This window comes from Protopterus annectens, chromosome 7.part0 (genome assembly GCF_019279795.1).
Source record: "Protopterus annectens isolate FY-2018-M chromosome 7.part0, PAN1.0, whole genome shotgun sequence".
In the NCBI taxonomy this organism is placed as follows: domain Eukaryota; kingdom Metazoa; phylum Chordata; order Ceratodontiformes; family Protopteridae; genus Protopterus; species Protopterus annectens.
Window position 1 is genome coordinate 558,475,492 of NC_056739.1, and position 23,184 is coordinate 558,498,675.

At 42.4% G+C, this 23,184-nt stretch overlaps 1 protein-coding gene across 1 annotated transcript in view; it reads left to right on the forward strand.

Annotated features, from left to right (window-relative positions):
* Positions 1–23,184, forward strand: part of LOC122806052 (membrane cofactor protein-like) — a 700,904-nt gene that overhangs the window by 240,423 nt on the left and 437,297 nt on the right. Inside the window, exon 2 of the mRNA XM_044076293.1 lies at positions 19,733–19,918. Within this exon, the coding sequence (XP_043932228.1) occupies positions 19,733–19,918 (186 nt within the window). The remainder of the gene's footprint in view (positions 1–19,732; positions 19,919–23,184) is intronic.

A 23,184-nucleotide genomic window follows, 5' to 3' on the forward strand; every position in this document is an offset into this window, starting at 1 on the left:
AAGCATTATCATTTGCCTCTCTTCTCTAAGTCCAGGGCAGGCTTTGCCACTGCAGTTCTGCAGGGCCTTATAGCCGCCCCTAATGCTGTTTAGCTCCAGCCTCCCATCCATAGCTTTCAGATTCTACCCAAATGTAATGACTGCAACAGTGAAACACGAAGAACATAGTACAGTTGTGTACACTTACCATAAATGTAGATGTTCGAGTGTATTCACTGTTGCAGTCGAGGTTACCCGCCCGCCATCCCCCTTTTATTCTGGAGTTTCTCTTTTCTTCACTATCTTCTACAACCTTTGTGGTGTATTTGCTTGTAGATGAAGGTAAAGTTTGTATTGTTGCATGTATATATAGTTTATATATATATTTTTGCTACCCATTTGGGGGGCACCTGACATCTGGGGTAAGAAAAACTAAAGAAAATGGCATTGGCTGCTTGTTTTATACCCCTGACGAACTGACGTCATGGAAGAGGAGACAGCAACCGATGCAGGACCCAAGACTTTGGAATTCAGACCAACTGAGGGCAACCTACCAGCAGATTACCCAAATGTAATGACTGCAACAGTGAATACACTCGAACATCTACATTAATGGTAAGTGTACACAACTGTACTTTATGTATTACCTGCAGAGTGGAGGATTTAAAACTGGATAGAGCAATAGACACCTAAATTAAGGAGAAACCAGTGGAGCAGGAAGCATCTAATTAGTTGACATATGAAGATAATTTGGAGCCTTCCACAGAAAACCAGTACAAAGGTTCAGTTGGAGCTATACTCCAAGGGAAAGAACAGGAAACTGTGGCAACTTTGACACAATCAATGTCTGTGAGTAATAGGCCAGTGATTTCCCTTATGAAAGAGCAACAGATGACACAGGGTGAAACTGAAGAGAGTGTGGCACAGGAAGAAGCTCTGGAACTTTCTATAGAATGCTCATAGGAAATGGTGAACAAAGAATATGCCCTCAGTTTAAAAGAAAATGATGTGAAAAAAGAGTTGCTTGATTTAATAGAAATTGATAAGCATATTAAGATCAATAAAACCCACAAAGTTAGAAGTTTGATAAAAGCAATGAACACAGTAATTAGGACTGTCCATAGAGATCCATGTGACATGTTTGTCTTTCGGCTTTTCCTGGTTAGGGGTCGCCACAGCGGAACTCCGGTCCGCTAATGATTGGCAGTTGTTTTTTATGGTATCGAGTTGCCAGCCTGACGCCCAACCTTCAACGAAGGCATGCCCATTCAACGCATGTCTTTCGAATGCCCACTCGACCACGGGGAGGACATGCAGACTCCACACATAAGGCACTCCTATCCCAAGCCGAGAATCAAACGGGAGAACCTCTTGCTGTGAGACAACAATGCCACCGCTGCGCCACCGCAGAACTACAGAGATCCATGTGACATAACAGAAGTAAATAGGATACATTACTGTGCATCCAAATTAATAACAGATAAAGCCCTACCACATGAATATGGGGCATTAAGGGAAAGGATGGGGAGAAATTGAATGCCATCATGGAAGTATTGAATAGAGAAAACTATAAAGCAATTAAGACAAGAAGTGTCACTGTTAGAAGAGTATAGAAGAGGGAACAGATCAACAGAAATACTCAGAAAGATAGATGTGATAAAAGCAATGCACAGTATTATAATGGAACAGGATTTGTCTTGCACTATTGCAAATAATAAACTAAAAATATCAACACAGGCAGAAAAACTTAGAAGATACACAAATAAATATAAAGGAAAAGTACAAAATAAGCAATTTATTGATGACCCAAAAAAGTTTTATAGAGAATTAGAAAACAAGGTAAAAGGAATTTTAACTACCCTGCCATTAACCGGGAAAACTACTCCTGTACCAACACCTTTGCCCAACGGTTCTTGGAATTCATAAATTCCAATGCCCTGGATCAACTAATCCATAGTCCCACCAGGGGCTCCAATATCCTAGACCTGGTCATTACCAACATGGGAAATGGATGCTCCACACCTATGGTCACCCCTTTGTTAGTCAGGTCTGACCATAAGCTAATCACCCTTAACATCCACATCCCACCCCCACCCCCACCCCCCAGTAAGGAAACCTCCATAAAAAACTTCTCCAAAGCCAACTTCATGCTACTCAAGTCAGAAGTGACAAACTTCATGACACCCATGCAGACAGGAACTGAAAGTTCAACTGCTGAATCCTACACTAAGGCACTGTACGAGCACATCCACTCATGCATGAATTGTGGCATCCCAAATAGAACCAAGATGCTCTCATCCAAAAAAAGGAAGCCAATCTGGTGGTCCACTGCCATAAACAAACTTTACAACAAAAGGAAGAAACGGTTGCAGAAAAGAGGAAAAGCCCAGGATGCAAAAAACTTCCTTACCAGCCTCAGTAAGAAACTGAGATCCCTCATAAAATCCTCCAAAACTAGTTACGAAAATAAAATTGCCAAAGATTCCAAAGACAACCACAAGGCATTCTATAACTATGTCAAGAATCTAAATGGCAATGCTCAGATCTGCTCTGAGCTAAAACAGAATGGCATTAAATATACTGATCCCAAGGATATTGCCAATATCCTGGCAGATCGATTCAGTGCCAACTTCACCCCCTCTCACCCCCTAAATGGCCCATCTCAATACCGGAAGATTGCCAAATTCCGGTAATAACGGCCACACAGGTAAAAAATGCACTCTCCAAAGCTAAGAATACAGCATCCATGGGACCAGATGACATCCCGGGTTGTGTACTACATGAACTACAATATGAACTGGCACCTCACCTAAGTGTCATGTTTAATCATAGCCTCACCTCAGGTTTTGTGCCCACTGAGTGGCGCAGAGCTACAGTTATCCCACTCCACAAGGGGGGATCCACCTTGGATCCCGGAAACTACCGTCCCATCAGTCTGACAAGCCTTATCTGCAAGGCCATGAAGCATATTATCATGGAACTTATAAACAAAGACATTGGCAACCCTCAAACAATGGACCCCACCAGTTTGGGTTCGTGAAGGGCTGATCTTGTCTCCTGAACCTGATTGACTTCTTCGAATCAGTCTCCAGAGCCATGGACAAGGGTAAGGTGGTCCACACAGCCTATCTAGACCTTGCCAAGGCCTTTGACACCATCCCCCACTCTGGAATCATAGATAAACTTACTAAGCTGGGCATTAATCCCTATGTCACCCAATGGGTTGCTAACTGGCTTACTGATAGAACCCACACTGTAAAAGTAGCCGACTCCAAATCCAGCTCCAGACAAGTGACAAGTGGAGTACCTCAGGGTTCAGTCCTGGGACCACTCTTGTTTGGCATCTACTTCTCTAAAGTACAGGCCACCACTAAGGGACTCTGGATAACAAAGTTCACAGATGACTGCAAACTAGGAGCCATTATTGAATCCCCAAATTATGTGGATACTCTACAAAAGGGCCTTACAGAAACAGATGCTTGGTGCCAGAGCCATGGACTCAAGCTCAATGCCAAGACATGTATAGTTATCCCCTTTGGGAAAAAACATGTATCCGTGAATTACCATGTAGGTGGCAGTACAATAAACACTGAAAGTGTGATAAGAGACTTAGGGACACAGGTGGACAGTGGTCTCACCTTCGATAACCACATTGCCACAACAGTCAGGAAATCCTTCTATGTGGCACACCTCATCACTAAGGGCTTTTCATCCAGAAAAAAGGAGGTCATTGTCCCACTGTACTCATCCCTCATTACACCCATTATAGAATACAGTGCCCCATTTGGTATGTACCTCTCAAGACATCTGCAACAACTGGAAAGGCCGCAGAAATACCTCACTAAAAGAATCACAGGCCTAAAGCAGATGCCCTATGCTGACCGCCTTAAAAAACTCCAGCTATACTCTGTCGCATATTGTCTACTCAGAGCCGATCTCTGCTTAACATACAAGGCCATGTCAAACCCAGAGCTGTTGGACATGCTACACTTAAGGAAATCCCAATCCCTCAGAGCCACACGCTCCAGGGATCTAAACCTTGTCATCACAATAAAAAAAACATGCTGGAGGGATAGGTTCCTGACCCAGAGACTCCCCAGACTCTGAAATAGATTGTCCATACATGTCAAGCAGAGTGCCTCTTTGGCCCTCTTCAAAAGGAACATTGACGATTGGATGGGAGAAAGGAAATTCACCCCGGGGATCATGTCAGTCACCCTGCTAGACAGGGGTCCAGGGAAGTAAATAGTGTGGGAAGAAATAGCCAGGGAATTGTTAGGGCTAGGCTTGCATAGGCCCTAGGGCTGATAGCCTAGTACCAACCTATGAACCTATGAACAAAAAAAAAGAAGAAATAGATACATTTTGGAGAATTATTTATGAAGATCCTGTAGAACGTAACAAAGATGCTAAATGAATAGAAGAAGTAAAAGAAAGAATACATTCAAATGTCTAGGATATGAAATGGGATGAAGTAACGGCCAGAGAGATTGAAACAAAGTCAAGAAAAGCCTCTAATTGTAAAATCCCAGGCCCAGATACAGTACCTAACTTCTGGCTACAAGTATTAACATCTTTGCATGACGATTTAGCCATGAGTAAGAACTATTGATATGCGCACCCCGAACAGACGTCAGCCTGGCTAACAACAGGAAAAACTGTGCTTTTACTTTAGAGTGAACCTACAAGCTACCCTAAAAATTATAGACCAATAACTTGCCTTCTGACTTTGTATAAGCTATACACTGGAATTCATGCCAACAGTTTATAGTCATTTAGAAGAAAACTCAATTATGGCAGTAGAACAAAAGGGTAATAAAAGAAAGTCATATGCCGCGGTGGTGGTGCTGCGGTAGTGTTGTTGCCTCACAGTAAGACGCTGTCCGGTTCGATTCTCAGCTAGAGCGTCTTCTGCGTGGAGACATGCGTGAAAGGGTGTACCTTCGTTGAAGGTTGTGCATCAGGCCTGGCAAGCCGGTACGTAAAAATCAACTGCCAATCATTAGCGGACCGGAGTTCCGCTGTGGAGACCCCTAACTGGGAAAAGCCGAAAGACTTTGCACTCTTAAAAAGTTATTTGTTGCTTAATTTTACCTGTAGGCTAACACACTCAAGTGTGCTAGCCGCTTAAAAGCATTTATAGCATTTACTGTCTGTTTTTTTCCTTGTCTCTGTAAAAAAAAAAAAAAATCTCTTGTTTTCCCACCTTACTGAACTAGAGTAGTCCAGTTTCAGAGTTGCTGATCCCTGGGCTTTGTTTTTAGTTCCTGTTACTGATCCATTGCCTTATTAGGAAGGAGGGAAGTTTCTTTGCTTACCAGTGGGAGTGGGAAGCACTGAGCAGCCTTTTGTCCGAATTGGTGAAGTTTCAGCCAGAAACTAGTAGTCCATTGGTCGTTTGGGCCAATTCCTAGCTCCTTTCAGCCCCTGCTATAAAACACGCTAAACACGCATTTTCCAGCTTGTACCAACTCAGCACAGATCCTCGTGGTGGCCTGCAGAGTGATCCAAGCAGCAGAGAGCTAAAAGAGTGACTTTCTACCAGATATAAGTATTTTTGTAGCTTTCCCACTGTTATTAAGCTAGCGACTGCATTTCGCCTGTTTTACTGCTACTTTAAGTGATTTCTGCATTTTACACTGTTTATTGCACTTTAAGTTACTAATTGTTGCAAATTGTTTCTGTAGGCTACACACTAAAGTGCGCTAGCCGATTTACAGCATTTATAGCATTTACTGTCTGTTTTTTTCCTTATCTCTGTAATAAAACAAAAAAATCTCTTGTTTTCCTGCCTTACTGAACTAGAGTAGTCCAGTTTCAGAGTGCTGATCCTTGGGCTTTGTTTTTAGTTCCTGTTACTGATCCATTGCCTTATTAGGAAGGAGGGAAGTTTCTTTGCTTACCAGTGGGAGTGGAAAGCACTGAGCGGCCTTTTTGTCCGATTTGGTGAAGTTTCAGCCAGAAACTAGTAGTCCATTGGTCGTTTTGGGCCAATTCCTAGCTCCCTTCAGCGCGGAGTTGCCACTGTTGCACACAAGAGCAGCGGCGGTTAAACTATTCGGGACATCTAAATTCCACTCTTCAAATTTTCCCTTAGAACTACCTTCCTCGAGCTGTACTGCTGATCTAACCAGCATATCCTATAACTGAAAAGTTCATCTCTACTTGATTCCCAAGTAGACTATTCTCTATCTGTAAAGCCTAGCAGTTACTCCTACAGTACTTGCACCTTGATAAAGCACTCTTATTATAGATAGTACCCCACCAGCCTAAAACCCACTTCCGGCGGAGTCCTTTGAAAGTCTCTTTATCTACTACTTCTAGTATGTCGAGGGATCAGTTGCTAGTGTCCTCTCCAGCTCAACTGGTGAACCTGGGAATATTGAGGCAATGTTACAATTGCCTCATGTACACAGAACAATCCTCTCCTTCTCCCACAAAACACAAATACATGCGAGATGCAACTATACGGCCAAACTGGAGGCTGAGCTCTCTCAACATAGGACTGGCAAGACCAGACAGGAGGAGAAGGTAACCACACACAATACATACCCAGTCACACATGGTACCATCACAACTTCAAATCATACACATACTCACACAAAGACAAACTCGGAGGCTCTGATCAAAAATTTACCAAAACAGCAGAGGCCACCAAAGCAGACACCCAAACAACTACCACCTCACGACCCAACACATGCAACACATAGACCACACAGTCAGAGTGTCAAACAGTCACAGCCCTTAAGGCCAAACAAAATGCCAGACACACTTGTCATTGGTGATTCCATAGTCAGACACACTGGCGTCCCGCTCACCAGACTGAGTAAGGAGAAGGTCACAGTAAGCTGCCTGTCGGGCGCTAGAATCCGCCACATAACGCAAGCACTCAGGTCTCTCAACAGCAGGTACAAGTACGACTCAGTCATTGTCCACGCTGGTGTCAACGACCTGAGATGTACCTCCTTGGACTACATGAAAAGGGACATCGAGGAGCTCTCTGATTATGTAGCCCAGGCAGGTATGACCCTGATCTTGAGCAGTATCCTACCTTCACCTAGAATGATGCCACAATACAGTGATAAGATGATCAGCTTTAATAATTGGCTTAAATTCTGGTGTCATTCAAAGGGGATCCAATGTCTGTCTGCCTGGGATGACATGCTGGACAAGCCACGCTGCTTCGCAAGGGATGGCTTGCACCTGTCACCCTGGGCTTCCGGATATTGGCAAAGGCTCTTGCCACCCCATAGTGCCTTTTTAGGCAAGGCTCAAATTCTAAACCTACCACCCTAGAACACCAAAAGGAAAAAAACTAAGGGTAATGCTGCTCAATGCCAGAAGTCTCAATCTCAAGATGCACGCACTCGAGGCCCTTCTCAATATGGAGAACATCGATGTCTGTGCTGTGACAGAAACCTGGTTCAAGGCTCCTGAGAGCACCCCAGCACTAACAGGTTTCACCTCATATCATGCATTCCGCCCCAAAATCCGGACAGCACCAAGAAAGGAGCGGGGTGTCCATATTCATAAAGGACACCCACACCTCAAGGTTGGTGGCAACGCACGATGCATCGGAGTCCATCCAGGTGCAATTAACCATAGGCAAGACTGCTCTGCAATTTGTAGCATGTTACAGGCCACCCTCTCAAACTCAGGAACCTCACATGGCCTTCCTGAAAACATTGGAGGGGATAAATGTATCTCCAAACACCATCATACAAGGTGACTTCAACTACCCTAATATAGACTGGGAACACTACTCAAGCCCGAACACTCTAACCCAAAGATTCCTGGAGTTCATAAACTCAAATGCCATGGAACAACTAGTCACCATCCCCACAAGAGGAGAAAACATACTTGATCTCATCATCACGAACATGGGATCAAAATGTTCAACACCAGAAGTATACCCCTCACTGGTGAGATCAGATCATAAACTAATCTCGCTGGAGGTCCTCATCCCGCCCCCACCTGAAACAAAAAGACCACAGTGAAAAACTTCTCAAAAGCCGATTTCACACTTCTAAAATCTAGTGTGGTCTCCTTTAAGGCCCCTGAGCCAGTGGTAAACATTACTCAAACTGCTGAATCACTTACAAATGCCTTCTACCAGCACCTACAGGACTGCATGGATCAGGCAATCCCAAACAAAACTAAGACTCTCTGTACCAAAGGCAAGCATCCAGTCTGGTGGACCCCAGCCATAAACAAGCTCTACAACAAAAGGAGGAAGCTACTACAAGATAGAGCAAAATCCTTGAAAGGTAAGACACCTTTGATCATTATAAGTAAAAACTAAGAGCTCTCATAAAATCATCCAAGGCAAATTTTGAGAGAAAAATCGCCAAGGACTCTAAAGACAATCATAAGGCCTTCTTTAGCTATGTTAGAAACCTAGGAGGAAACTCCCAGATATGCTCAGAATTAGTTCAAAATGATGTGAAAATTACTGAACCTACACACATTGCTAACATACTGGCTGACAGGTTCAGTGCAAACTTCTCCCCTCCCCAAAGGAGAGATATCTATTCCAGAGGATTGTAGCCCCCAAACATCTCCAACGCCCAGGTGAGAACTGCCCTCACTAAGGCAAAAAACACAGCATCCATGGGACCGGATGGTGTCCCCGGCTGTGTGCTTCATGAACTCAATGAGGAATTAAACCCACAGTTAGGACAGCTGTTTAATCTTAGCCTCACCTCAGGATCATTACCCAAGGAGTGGCGACGCGACTGTGGTCCCACTTCATAAGGCGGTGCCTCCACAGACCCTGGAAATTACCGCCCCATTAGCTTGACAAGCCTTATCTGCAAAGCCATGGAGAGGATCATAATGGAACTCATAAATAAAGACATAGGGAACTTGCAGACTTTGGATCCAACCCAGTTTGGCTTTGTCAAAGGCAGATCCTGCCTCTTAAACTTGGTTGACTTTTTCGAGACAGTCACCAAGGCCATTGATGAGGGAAAGGCAGTCCATACAGCCTACCTCGACCTGGCAAAGGCCTTGACACAATACCCCACTCAGGTATCATCGAAAAACTCATCAGCTTGAATGTAAACCCATACATCACAAGATGGGTTGCAAACTGGCTAAGTGACAGAACCCACAGGGTCAGAGTTGCTGGAGCCATGTCAGACTCAAAGCCTGTCACAAGTGGTGTTCCACAGGGCTCAGTCCTGGGTCCACTCTTGTTCGGCATCTACTTTTCTGAAGTACAAGCAAACACAGGAGGGTTATGGCTGACAAAGTTTGCAGATGACTGCAAACTGGGCCATAGTCAAAACACATCTGACACAGATATCCTCCAGAAGGGCCTCACAGAAACGGATAACTGGTGCCAGAGCCATGGCCTGAAGTTAAACGCCAAAAATGCATAGTCATACCCTTGGGAAAAACAAGGTTACCCCTAGCTACCATATAGGTGGCAATCCACTGAGCACAGAAAAGTCATCAGGGATCTGGGGACCCAAGTTGACAGTAGCCTTCGTTTGACACTCATGTTGCTAAAGTAGTTAGGAAAACCTTCTATATCGCCCACCTGATCATGAAGGGATTCACATCTAGATCAAGGGAGGTCATCGTCCCCCTGTACTCATCACTCATTAGACCTATGATTGAGTACAATGCCCCGTTCAGAATGTATCTGACCAGACACCTGCTGCAGTTTGAAAGGCCCCAAAAGTTCCTCACCAAAAGGATAAAGGGTCTCAAAAATATGTCTTATGCTGCCCGACTGAAAGAACTCCAGCTCTATTCAGTCTCATACCGCTTGCTCAGAGGTGACCTGTGCCTGACATATAAGGCCATGTCAAACCCAGATTTGATGAATATGCTTCACCTCAAAAAATCTAGATCCCTCAGAACCACAAGGGCGGGAGACTTAAACCTTGACATGGTTATAAATAGAACGTGCTGGAGGGACAGATTCATCACCCAGAGACTCCCTATGCTGTGGAACAAAACAAAACATGTGAGGCAGAGCACCTCACTGGCCTTGTTCAAGAGGAATCTTGACCAATGGATGGGAGATCGCAGATATACCCCAGGGATTACTTCAGTGTCACTGCTTGACAGAGGCACAGAAAAATGATAGGCATAGTTTTTATTCAAACTAAAGGGGTGGCGAAAGCCACATAACTATGGGCTAGGCTTATAAATGCCCTTGGGCAGATAGCCTAGTATGAACCTATGAACCTATGAACCTATGAACACAAACAAACAAACATATGCAACAAAGGATCATTTGTTGTTAAAGTTGTGACACCCCAACACTGGCCCAGTAATCAAGGAGCCTCAATCCTCACCACTGGCAACAGCGGGGGATGTACACACCAGGAGGATGACAAGTACACACACAGTAAAGTGCAATTTCCCTTAAGAGCACACAGAGACCACAGTCAGTCTGGGGCAGGTTTCTCCCTTTTTCTCTAGATCCCCAATAAGACTCCCAACTGGCACAGCTATAGGGTTGAGATCTCAGAGTCTTTCGGAACTGGATGTAGCTTGATTGGTGGATCAGCTCTTTACAACCAGAGGTCTTCCTGCTCCTTCTCAGACCTCCCTCCCTTCCGGAGCTGAGGTTTACTCTCCCAGACCTCCCACATATTTTCCTACTTCAACCTCTCTGCAGGTCTTGGAGCCCACTACTTCGATGTTCCCGGTGCCAGCAACTGCTGTACCGACGGTGGATCTCACCTTGGTACCGGAACCAACTCAGTAGTCTTCGGCTCCATTGGTGCTGTCACACACACAGTAACGAGATTTGGCTGCCAGCTCTGAGATCCCTGAATCAGCTCCCATTTTTCCATGGCACCGTCTACGGTTCCTGTTGCCCTGGTAGTTACAAGTCCTCTCTCGGCTCCTACTCTGGGAGGCAGCTCACTAGAGCATGGTGCTAACCCAGTTCTGAGGTGGTCTTTCCCTGTTCTGGGCTCCCATCCCTCTTTGGGTGGGCCTACCTTCCAGCTTATGGAGAGAGCCCTAGCTTCAGTAGGATCACATTTGGTACCATCCCCATCAGAGTGTCACATTTATGTATCCTCTGGGTCGCAGCTGTCACAATCTTCTACCTCGATGCAGCAGACACAAGAGCAGCAAGATACCCTACTGCAGGGTCTCCTACTTCAGAGTTCTCCTCAGACCTTCCACATGATGTGCCACCCCGTAAGAGATCGTGCAAGAGGAAGCACCTGGATTCTCCAGAAGAATTGGTCACTGAAGATACAGATTTCAATGAAGGGGAAAGGTTCCCCACAATCACCCCCTGAAGATGTCTCTTCTGGAGACATCCTAGAGATTCTGAAACAGAGGGGTGATAGGAAGCCCTCAAACCTATCCTCTGAGGAATTTGTCTTCTTGCAGGCTTTTTGTGCCTAGTCATCTACTTCTTGGGTGACCCCACCTGCAGATGAACTAATTAAACTCATTGTGCAGTGTGCATGGAAGACTCCTGACAACATAGAGCAAATTTCGTGGAGATTAGACAAAATTCTCTCAGCCCTGGAGGATCAGCCGCATTGGTCGAAAGGTCTAGCAGTGGATGCCATGATGGTGGCAGTGGCAGTGACGAATAAGGAACTTGCCAAAGAGAGTTCAACTGTCCATCCTCCAAACTGAGAGTCTCAGAAGATGGACAGATTTGGGGAGTGGGTCTTTGCTTCAACGACCTTCACTATTCAGTCCTTGCACTTCATGACACACTTCACCCAACTCCAAAGGGATCGGATAACTGAGATTTCAGATGCCTTGGCAGGAGGAGTATATGATGATGTCCGGGATAAGGTTGCCTTCCACCTTGCCACCCTAGAGAAGATCTCCAGCTCGTCTATGCGGCTTATTGCACATACAGCTGAGGGGACATCCAGGGCAGTGGGTACAGGCGTTGCCATTAGGTGCCACGTCTGGATGCGCTTGTGTGATTTTGCAGACCCTTTAAATCTTCCTTTCTCAAAGTTCCTGTTGATGCTAGTTTGTTGTTTGGCCCAAAAATCAGAGACACATTAGCCAAATGTGAGAAGGACAGAAAGACCTTTCCTGCTGTGGGTGTGCGGTTTTCCACTTCTGAGTGACTTTACTCCAGGAATCAGAGGAGTGGGAAGATATGGCTCAGGAAGACCCAAGGGCATTTTTGGTCCACATGTGGCAAATATTCTCTCCAGGACAGAAGGGGAACTCTTCAGGAAGTTGCCCGTCCCGTGGCAGAGGGGGTCTCCACAACCAGGGTTCCAGGCATTCCTTTTCTGGGCAACCTTACCAGTGCTCTTGAGTGGTGGCCCAATTGCTTACCTCTAGAAGCAGTCGGGGGAAGATTTTCTCAGCACCGTGCAGCCTGGCACTTTATAACATTGGATTCCTGAGTGCAGACAATAGTTACCAGAGATTACCATATTCCCTTCGATCTTTTTCACAAGCCACAAATCCCCAATGATCCACCCAGTCAAAGGGATAGAGCAGCACTAGAGATTCAAATTCTTCTCCAAAAAAAAAGAGTCATCCAGGCAGTCCCACCAGACCAGATAGGATCCAGATTTTACTCAAGATTCTTTTTAGTGTCAAAAAAGACAGGGGACTGTAGGCCAGTCTTAGACCTCAGTGTATTGAAGAATTTGTGCAACAGATAAAATTCTGGATGGTCACAGTTCAGTCTATCCTTCCTTTTCCTGGAGAAAGATGATTAGATGTGTTCCATAGAATTTCACGATGCGTATTATCACATAAAGATGGACAAACGCTCCAGAAAATATCTCCTCTTCTGGTTAGAAGACAATCATTACCAATTTTGAGCACTGCTCTTTAGTCTCACTACAGCCTCCAGGGTGTTCACCAAATGGATGGCAGTTGTAGCAGCTCACTTATGGCTAGAGGGATTCTGTGTGTTTCCATATTAAGATGACTGGCTCCTCACCACCCCCATCAGGCATCTGCAGCTTTCTGCATTGGACTCTTTTATGTCTTGTCGAGTTCTTAGGCATTTCAGTAAACAGAGAAAAATCACAACTATCTCCCACACAGGAGATAGAATTAATCAGAGCAAAACTAAACACAAAATCCTGAGTGGGTTCCCTTCCCCATCACAGACTAGTATAGTTGAGGTCGGAACTTCAAGTGATATTCTCTCAAGACAAAGTTCCTGCTTGTCTAGTTTTACAACTTCTTAGGTCCATGGCAGCGATAATCACACTAGCCACACTGGCAAGGTACCACATGAGGCTGTTTAATGGCTCCTGGTGTCACAAAGGTCACTGTTAACTCATCCAATGTCTCATTCCATCCTCATAACAAACCGCTGCAGACAGGATTTATCTTGGATGAAGCCAGAAGAGAATATATGGAGTCTTCCCTTTTATCCCTCTCAGTCCAAGGCCATAGTAACCACGGATGCCTCCCTGATTGGGGGGGGGGGGCATTGTCAGGGAAAGACAGTCCAAGGTGCTTAGTCCCCTCAAGAGGCCAATCTGCATGTCAGTGTCCTGGAACTAAGTGCAGTGCTTTTTGTGTTGCAAGCATTCCAGTCTTCCCTTCCTTCAGGAACAATTGCTATCCAGTCAGACAACATATCAGTAGTCTGGTACATAAACAAACAGGGGGGAACCAGATCCTACCTTCTATGTTGGGAAGCTCTAAGAGTTTGGCAATGGGCAATCACCTCCAACTGCTTTCTAATAGCAACGCATATCCCAGGGAACTCCAGCATGACTGCGGACAAACTAAGCAGGCTACCTCACTAGTGGTCTCACAATCCTAACGTGGCGACGAAGATCTTTCATCAATGGGGTCAGCCTCACTGTGACCTGTTTGTCTCTCCAATAAACCACAAATACAGAAACTACTTTGCCCTAACAACCCCCCCCCCCAGGGGGAGTCCTTGAGAGATGCATTTCTCCATGATTGGCCCCCGGGACTTCTATGCCTTCCCAGAGATCCCTTTAATTCCCCAATTTTTGAAGAAAGCCCAACGGTTGAGAAGCAAAGTTGTTCTCATTGCACCTTACTGGCCCCATCAAATCTGGTTTCCCCTTCCTCTGGTCTCACCTGGTTTACTGTCTGTGGACTCTGGATCCAAGTCCAAATCTGTTGTCTCATCCTCAGGGCTTGGTCCATCCCAACCTTCAACACCTCAAGCTGACGGCTTGATTTCTCTACTTCCAGTAATTACCAGGTGGAATAATTTGTCTTCCCCAGTGCAAAGGATACTTCTGGCTTCTCATAAACTGTCCACCAGAAGAGCTTACCTTAGGAAATGGAAAAGATTTTCTATCTGGTCTGATAAAATCCATTTTGATCCTTTTTTCAGCCCCAGTCGATAAAGTCCTGGAATATTTAGCCACCTTATTTCAATTGGGAGCCTCAACTTCTACCATTAGAGTCCACCTAGCTGCCATTTTAAATTTCCATAACTGATTTGATGATCATTCTTTGATGTCTCATCATCTTTGCAAAACCTTTCTTAAGGGATCTCTACATTTGAAGCCACCTTTCAAAGATCATACAGCGTCTTGGGACCTAATCTTGGTCTTGCAAGGTTTGGTTCATTAGCCTTTTTGAGCCAGGAGTCACCTGTGATCTCAAGTTTTTATCTTGGAAGACCCTGTTCCTGGTAGCTATCATGTTGTTTGCCAGGAGAATTTCAGAGTTACAGGCTCTGTGTGTTTAGCATCCCTATATCATTTTTCACAGAGAGAGAGCATCACTCAGAACTAATCCTTCCTTTCTGCTTAAAGTAATGTCAGACTCCAATATCAACCAGACCATAGATTTACCAGTTTTCTTTCCATATTTCTCAAACAAGGGAGAATATTACTTGCATTTGTTGGACGTCCACAGACAGTCATGTTTTTACTTGGACAGAACAAAATCATCTAGAAAATCGGACCAACTGTTTCTATCCTTTTCAGGTGCTAGACTGGGCAAACCAGTTTCAAAGATCACTCTATCAAAATGGTTGAGAGACTGCATTACATTTATTTATCAAAATAGACTCTACTTACCAACAATAGTGGAGCTCATTCTACCAGATTTGTTTCCACTTCAGTAGTCTTCCATTACAGAGCTTCTATGGAAGATATATGTGCAGCCGCAATTTGGGCTACTCCTCATACCTTTATCACTCATTACAAATTAGAAATGGTCTACAGGGGAAGAGCATCTTTTGGCTCTGTGGTGCTCAGGAATATCCTTCCTTAGGGCCTCCCAGTATCTAAAGTAGCTGGGGACTTTGTCCCAACTGTCAAGAATGAATGAAAATTGACAACATCAGATAACGAAGTTATGTTCTTACCATAACGTTCCATCTGTGTTGTTGATCTTCATTCATTCTTGACACCCCACCCTCCTGCCCCCTCCTAGGGACTACTGGAGGTTTAGAACTAGTCCTGGGGTTCTGGTAAGGTTGTTGCTCAGAAAGAGCTTCCATCATTTTTTTCATAATGGGCAAACTTGATCTGAGTAAAGGGAAGAGAGGCAGTATGGGTAGCCTTAGCTTGAGAGTTTTGGGCTGGAGCGAGCTTGATATAACAGCCGAGTCAGTTCTGAGAGTCAGAACCGGACCCAACAGTCAAGAATGAATGAAGATCGACATCACAGATGGAACGTTATGGTAAAAACATAACTTCTTTTTTATAGGTATGACAAAGTGCAAATTTGTAACTAAATAAATAGCTGCATAACATATTCATATCCCTTCCAAAACCATTTGAATTAGTCGTCTTTAACAGTAAAATGCACGGAAACTAGTACAACTAATTATATCAACTCTATAGGGAAAAAAATCAATGCATACACAATGAAGTGTGAATATATTTATTTTAAGAAGTAAAAGAAGCAGCAAGAAACTACAGAAATATTCTGCACTTACTAGATACTGACCATAGCCTAGAAAATAGTCTAAATACTAGCGTATTCCACAGATTTATTAGATACAAATAAAACTCTGACGTCTCGGCTCTATCCCAAAGCCTTCAAGGAGTAAAATACATTCAGAAAGACTTGCCTCTTATACTCTATAAAGTAATTATTCAATTAAAAAAATCAAAAAATCAAATCAAGTATTTCCAATTAAGCACTTCATTGGTATAGCTCCAAAATTTCGGAAATAGTTAAATATTTTTGGAACTATTTATGTTCTTTGAAGAATGTAACTTCATGGTTGAAAAGCAAGTTACCTTTTTCTTATAAAAGAGGTAGAAACATACAGAATTTTATTGTTAGAAGTAAATTCAGCATTCCAGAGGTCAAGATGAATTTAAATATATCCAGTGTTGGAACAGTGGGCTGTAACAGATGTAAAGCATGTAAGTTCATAGTACACAAATTCGATTTTATTAATAAGATTCCATTTAATACTAGTAGTATTTTTACATGTAGTACAGAAGCTGTGATATATGCGCTTAAATGTCCATGTGATTTATACTATATTGGACAAACGAAAAGAGCTTTTAAAATCAGATTGCTAGAGCACATTAGGGATATAAAAAATAAGAAACAGGAGAGCTCTATTGCTACTCACTTTGAACATTTTCATAATAGTGATGGTGGGGGGCTACAAGGTACAATTTTGGAAAAGATTAAATCTTCAAAGTTTAATGAAAATGTTTTAAACAACAGACTGTTGACTAAAGAGTCTTTATTTATTCTTAAATTTAATACATTGCATCCATGTGGTCTCAATGAAGAGCTTAATTGGAAATACTTGATTTGATTTTTTGATTTTTTTTATTGAATAATTACTTTATAGAGTATAAGAGGCAAGTCTTTCTGAATGTATTTTACTCCTTGAAGGCTTTGGGATAGAGCCGAGACGTCAGAGTTTTCTTTGTATCTAATAAATCTGTGGAATACGCTGGCTGGTTGTTTTTTCGTTTGTTCCAGTTTTTCTGTGGTTTTTGGAATAGTCTAAATACTGTCTGCATTCAGTTGCACCTAATCTCATTTTTAAATTTGGATATGCAGTTCACATTTGACTTTAATAGCAGAGACAACTGATTTTTTCAGTGCAGCAATCAAATAAATGCCATTACAGTTTGTGCAGTAATTTTTAAGCTTCATAAGTTTTGCTTTAATTAAGTCCATTCTGCAGTAGGTTCTACAATCAGTCAGCTTATTCTTTATCAGAAGAAATTGCAGGTGCATTTGATGCTGGTATTGGCATCACTCTTGGAATCATTGGTTACAATGCTGACAAATCCAATCCATCTCTGAAAAGAATTGTCACTTCTTCTTTGGTGATACGTCTGCCTTATTGCATAAGTCTTGCCGAGCACTCAGTCATTAAAAAATCCTGGAAAAGATCACCTTCATTAATCTGTTGCAGACTGAGAGCAGTGGCCACATTTAGTTAACATAAAAAAAAGCTAATTATGATAGCCTAAATAACTATTTGTTATGAAAGAAGTCAAACCATTCTTCCAACTACTTTAGGTTGTGTTTATAAAGATAATGAAGCATTGCTTCTATTTGTTTCATGAAATTCTCTGAAACTACTTTATAGCTGTTCTGGGTTTTCCCCTGAAGAGAGCATCTCCAGCTCTAATTTGAAGCTTGTTCTCAGCAATACCTTCTCCAGTTTTCATATTTGTGTACTGAAGTGACCAGAATAATAATAAGAGAGTGCAAGGAGTACTGGAGTAGGGATGACATTGCACCAGGTTACACATTCATTGTCTAAAAACTACTGCCATAGTATTGCTGCCATTGTCAGGGAGAGGAAATAAAAATCTCACAGTACTGCAGTCCTGACTAATCTGTCAGTGGCTGGAAAAGATGACAGATACATAGCTGGTACATGCTCAGGCGGCTTTCAAATTCCATACCACAGAACAAGGGAAGTATAAAATTATTTTAATTTGTGCTGGTCATTTTGGAGGATAAAGGACTGGTGAATGGACTCTTGGACTTTTATGAGATCCAGGTGAAACTACACAGGCCATGACAAAAACTTTCTGGTATTAAGGAAAAGCACTCTTTGCCGTGGACCAATTTATTGTTATATTGCAACAATAATGCAAGTGTGAAAAATGGCAAGAAAACTGGCATGCATACTATATTCATGAGCTCATCCTTTCATAAAGCCAGCTACAGGGCCCACATAATCCAGAATACAGCCAGAAATGCTGCAGCACTTCTGTATGATGTGGCTGTATTTGTTATACAATTGTTATTTCTGTAGTCCTGCTAAATGAACCCAATATTTGAGAAATGACTTTTGAGTTCTGTGGCATAGAATTTGAAAGTCTTCTTAGGCATGTACCAGACATGTGGCTGTCACTTCTTCCACATGAGCCTCATTGACTCTCTTCAAGAGGAATCTTGATGAGTGGATGGGAGATCGTAAGTTTACCCCGGGTATCACTTGTGTGCCACTGTTAGACAGAGGCACAGTATACTAACCTCGAAAAAGGGCATAGCAAAATAAATTTAAAATGGGTGGCGAAAGCCAAACACATTCTGGCTAGGCTTATAAATGCCCTAGGGCAGATAGCCTAGTATGAACCTATGAACCCCTGACTCCTGCTGTAAGTGCAGTGGTAGAAAAGATGAGACAGTATCAGCATTTTCAGTTGGGTATTTTGACCTTCTCATTTGATTACAAGAATTTCATTGTACATAAATCTTGTTGGAATGTTATTCCTAAAGTTACCCAATATGTAAAAATTCTCTATGTTCTTGTATAACTGCCTAAGAGTAATGCTGGAAAATGGAAAATATCTCCTTTGACATGTAAAAGGGACTTTTTCTTCGGTACAGCCAGAATTTGCTGCTTGTTGGCAGAGTTGAAGAATTTATTTCTAATATTCCATGGTGGTAGATTCTTTCAAGGGCAGGAATTGTAAGCTGTGTCATCTCTTTCACTTGTAGCAGTGCAAAAAATATTGGCAAGAGATATGAATTTGGTTTCCAGATATTCTGTTATACGTTTTCTTCCTTTCCTTCTTGCAGCCCTATTAATCTCCGATTGGACCATCTCTGCTGATTCTCCAGGTCATCATTTTTGTCCTTAATAGAGGCAGTGCTCTTGTGGTAATTAGTTACAATGAATTATATCCTGGTTACTTGGTTTGCTTTTTTGGTTAGAATCATCTCAATAAAATGTGTTTTGATCTAGCAGATTTAAATTTCTTGTTTATTAGATGCTATTTATGCATGTAATTTGGTTGTATTCACAAGCCTTGGTGTCATCAGTGTTACTAGCGTATATGTTCTGTGCTCATTCATTGTTTTTCTTTCTAGGCCTACAAGATGATCTTAGGCCAGATGCTCCAGGACATTGTGAGGTCTATTATCACTTAGGTGACAAACTGCTGAAAGTCAAAAAAAAAAAAAATACAGATTTTAAGTAACAGGTTGTAACCAAAACTTTGTGAGTTTCACATTACCCCCATTGCAACCAGTCAGTTATGCTGTCAATATGATTAGTTCTGTCTCTACTCCTGCCAACATCCACATGATTTTGGTGAGAAAGATTTCAGTAGTCTGTTGTGGTATGATTCTTGAAGAGATGTGAGCTCTGAAACACTTGTTAACAAGCAAAGTTTAGCAATAAGTTACAATGATGGCATGTAACACTTAGTTGCTGATTTACATTTTCTGTTGCAAGTAATATTGCACATACACAACCCTGGTTTCCTTTTAGTACAGTTTTACATGATGATGTGTGTTTATTTTCTACAAATGAATAGCTCAAATATTGTTTGATATCTTCTCAATCTTAACATAGTATGACAATGCTAACTCTCTTTTTTTTTTCTTGTAGATGAATGTGATGAACCTCCAAGGTCACAAAGTGCAAAACTGGAAGAGATTTCTCAGAATAATTTTCCAATAAACACCGTACTAACATACAGCTGTCGACCTGGTTATAAAGCAGTTCCTGGAATAAGTAACTCTATTACCTGCCAGGAAAATTTAAGTTGGAGCATTTTACAGGAATTTTGTAAACGTAGGTATTTTAATCTTCCATCATGTCACTTAACTTTGTTGGTTACTTCAAATTTTTGTAACCAGACTAGAACAAGAAAACAAAACAGGAATTGGAATTGAGCTTATGATTAGCATACTATAAGCCATCTTACAAAACACAGTGGGTATATTTGAGATTTGATACACACTGAACAGTTCCAATGCACATGGAAGTGCAGTGGGAAAATTAGCTCCCATTTCAGAAGCACCTGCTGAAATTATATGTTGCGATCTAACAAGAAGCAAGACCCTATGTAGGAGGTGGTCTGCATTGCTGTACTGTGTACAAAATCTGTCTACAAGGCTTGTGATACTTCACACATCTGTAGGTGCAGCAGATGGAAGGTCATTGTTCCACTACTGGTCTGTCTCTGATACACCCACATGGAAAAAAAGGTCAGCATTCATTCATATCTCATGTATAAAGCAGACAGTACTGTTGTAGGATAGCAGCACCTTCACCACATTGTAGACACCGAGGTATATGTGTATACCTGTTTTCCACTACAATTCAACTGTAGTCCACCAATGCACATTTTGTCAGTGGCTAATATAGGTATTACTACAAGCAGAAATCAGAAAATATTCAACATTTAGATCACTGTTACAATAGCCTAAGGTAATTTGATCCTACCCCTGCTGACCGGCAAGCTTTCAAAGCATCAGGGCACTTTCTACATGCCCCAACTGTCAGGATCTTGAGGAGAGCTCTTTTTAAAGATAGATGCAGAGGGATTATATTCAGAGCTTTTTGACCGCTGAGGAGTACTTCTTCAGTGAACTCCATGAAACTGTCAGTTGGCTAACAATCTTTCAGAGCTGGGCATACAAGTTCCTGACTGGGACAAATATTCTACTAAAATTAATATTCTGAGGAAAACTTGTGATCTACACTTGCTGTCCGGCTGTCCTCGCCCGTCCGAATATAAGTATAAGGCTGACGCATCGCCAGGCGCATTAGATCGTCAGGGGGGCGCCAGCGCACAAATGCGCATGACATATCCTCCAGTCTTTTTTTTGCATGGTCTGATGCAGAAACAGCGTTGCGCGTGCCGGTTTCTGTTCTGAAATTTTTAATTTTTGTGGAGTTTCAGAATCAATGGTTGGCAGTTGGCCTGGGGAATATTTGGTTTTTTTTTTCTTGCCTGTTTTGGTGGATGATGAAAAAAAAAAGAATAACTGTATTTTGTGGAAACAGATACCCGCATAGAGATTATCATACTTTGTTGTCCTCAGGCTTGCTTCAGGTGGTTCCCTTCCTCTTCTAGAAGGTGAGGCCAGGTTTAGTTCTTTTTCCCTGAGGCCCAGAAGCAGGCCAGGTAAAAGGTTCAAAATCCCCTTGCTTCAATTCTTTACTAGGGAGGCAGGGCTATATGCTTAAAATAGCAGAAGATTTGATTACTTTTTCCTGTTTGATGTTGTTTGAGATTCTTGTGAGCAGAGACTTTGATGAGCATGATTTCTTTCTTTGAAGTAGGATCTGAAGACTTTGTCTGTGATTGGGGCTTAGGGATTTTTCTTTTGATTCTGATTCTTCTTTCTCCTTCTACTCCTTTAGATTTTCTCTTTTATTCTGATTCTGAAGTGATGATTTCTGATTCCTTGCTTCTCCTTTAGAGTTTTTTCTTTACCTCTCTTCTTACCTCTGCTCTCCTTTGTTTCTTGTGGTTTATTCCAGCATAGGCCTTTAGCTTTACCTCTTGTTCCCTTTTTGGTGGAAGATGTTTAATGGGGGTGGTTTTACAGCCTCCCTCTTGTTAATGGAGAGTATGTTTTCGGAGAAACTAAGTTTATAATAACTCTAAAGTCTCTAAGTAAACTGTTAATATAGGGTTTTAAGTTCTTAAGAAAGTCAAATAGGGAAATTAAGGGCCAGGGGCTTCAGAGGTTTAAAATCCGGTACAGCCCAGAGAAAGTTAAAGATAAAGATAAAGATGTTCATCCAGATAAAGAGGCTCCTTTACTTGATGAATAAAAAAACATGTTTCAATTGACTTCCCAGGTAGAAAATTTAAACTTCTTTGCATGTGGAAAAAGATAGATTATGCTTTTGACTCTATTTCAGTTTTGTTTCTGTGAGTGCCTGAAGATGTTCATTTCACATGGGGATAAGCATTTTCTGCAATGTGGTTGACAAGGATTTTGTGCCAAGGTCTTTGGTAAATGCTGGTTTTAGAAGCATTCTCCTATGTTGATGTGGCTGCTGAGCATTCTGTGCAACTGTTAATTTTCCCTGTAAGAATTCTCCTTAAAAGGATGCTCCTCCAAACAAGATTTATGCAGTTGTTGGTAAGATTAAGGCTGGTTCTCCTTAAGAAAAAGTCTTTTTAGAATGGGAATTTATGACTGTTAAAGATTTTTGGTCCAGTAGGGGGCAGGGGTCTAGGGGGTAGGGGCAAAGGGGGTGAAACAAGGTCAGTCCTTGCACAGTTCTCAGGACAGGTCCAGGGGGAGTCCTTGGGCTCTTTTAGAGTCTTCAGACCTTGCATTCTGCCTTCACAAAGGGACCCAGAGACTTCTTGCAGAAGGGCACCTTCCTTTGGCCTGACCACTTTTTCTGGCAGGATTGTTGGCATTAGACAAAGACAAATGGGCATTGGATACCCTTTCAAAAGATTTATTGTTTGTTCCTCCCCATGCTTCCTTTCAAATCACACACCCTTGCTGGGTATTGGAAAACGGTTTCATTTTCAAACAAAATTCAATTCCATACTTCAAACCCTAGCCTTTCCTCAACCCCTCATACCTGATTACAGCTTCTGTTCCGTTCCAAGTACCAAAGAAATACAGCCCTTCCCTACCATCTGTGGGTTTTAGGATTTTAAAAAATTATTTCCCTAATACCAACAAAGGAACACTTGGACCATTCATTATTTGGACTTCTTGGAACTCAAAACTTTGACACTGGTTATCTGTTTCTCAACTTTTACCTGAGCTTTTTTTTCTTTTCTTTGAACTTGGGATGCTAATCCTGGATCTCAAGGCTCTCCTTTCATGCTCCTATCATCATCTGCTGGCTGTTTTTTCTACTTGACTTTATTCCTCTGGCTCCTGGCTTGCCCTTTGGCTTTAGGACAGATCTCGTATCCTTATTTGACGATTCTGGGGCTTAAAATTCTTTCCGACTGAGCTTCTTCTTACAGATCTATCCTCTTTTGAAGTTATGCCTGATTCTGGCTACTGTCTTCTGTGAACGAAAAAAAGTCCCAGATGGAATATCATGTGGTCGAAAGATGTCTGTATCTA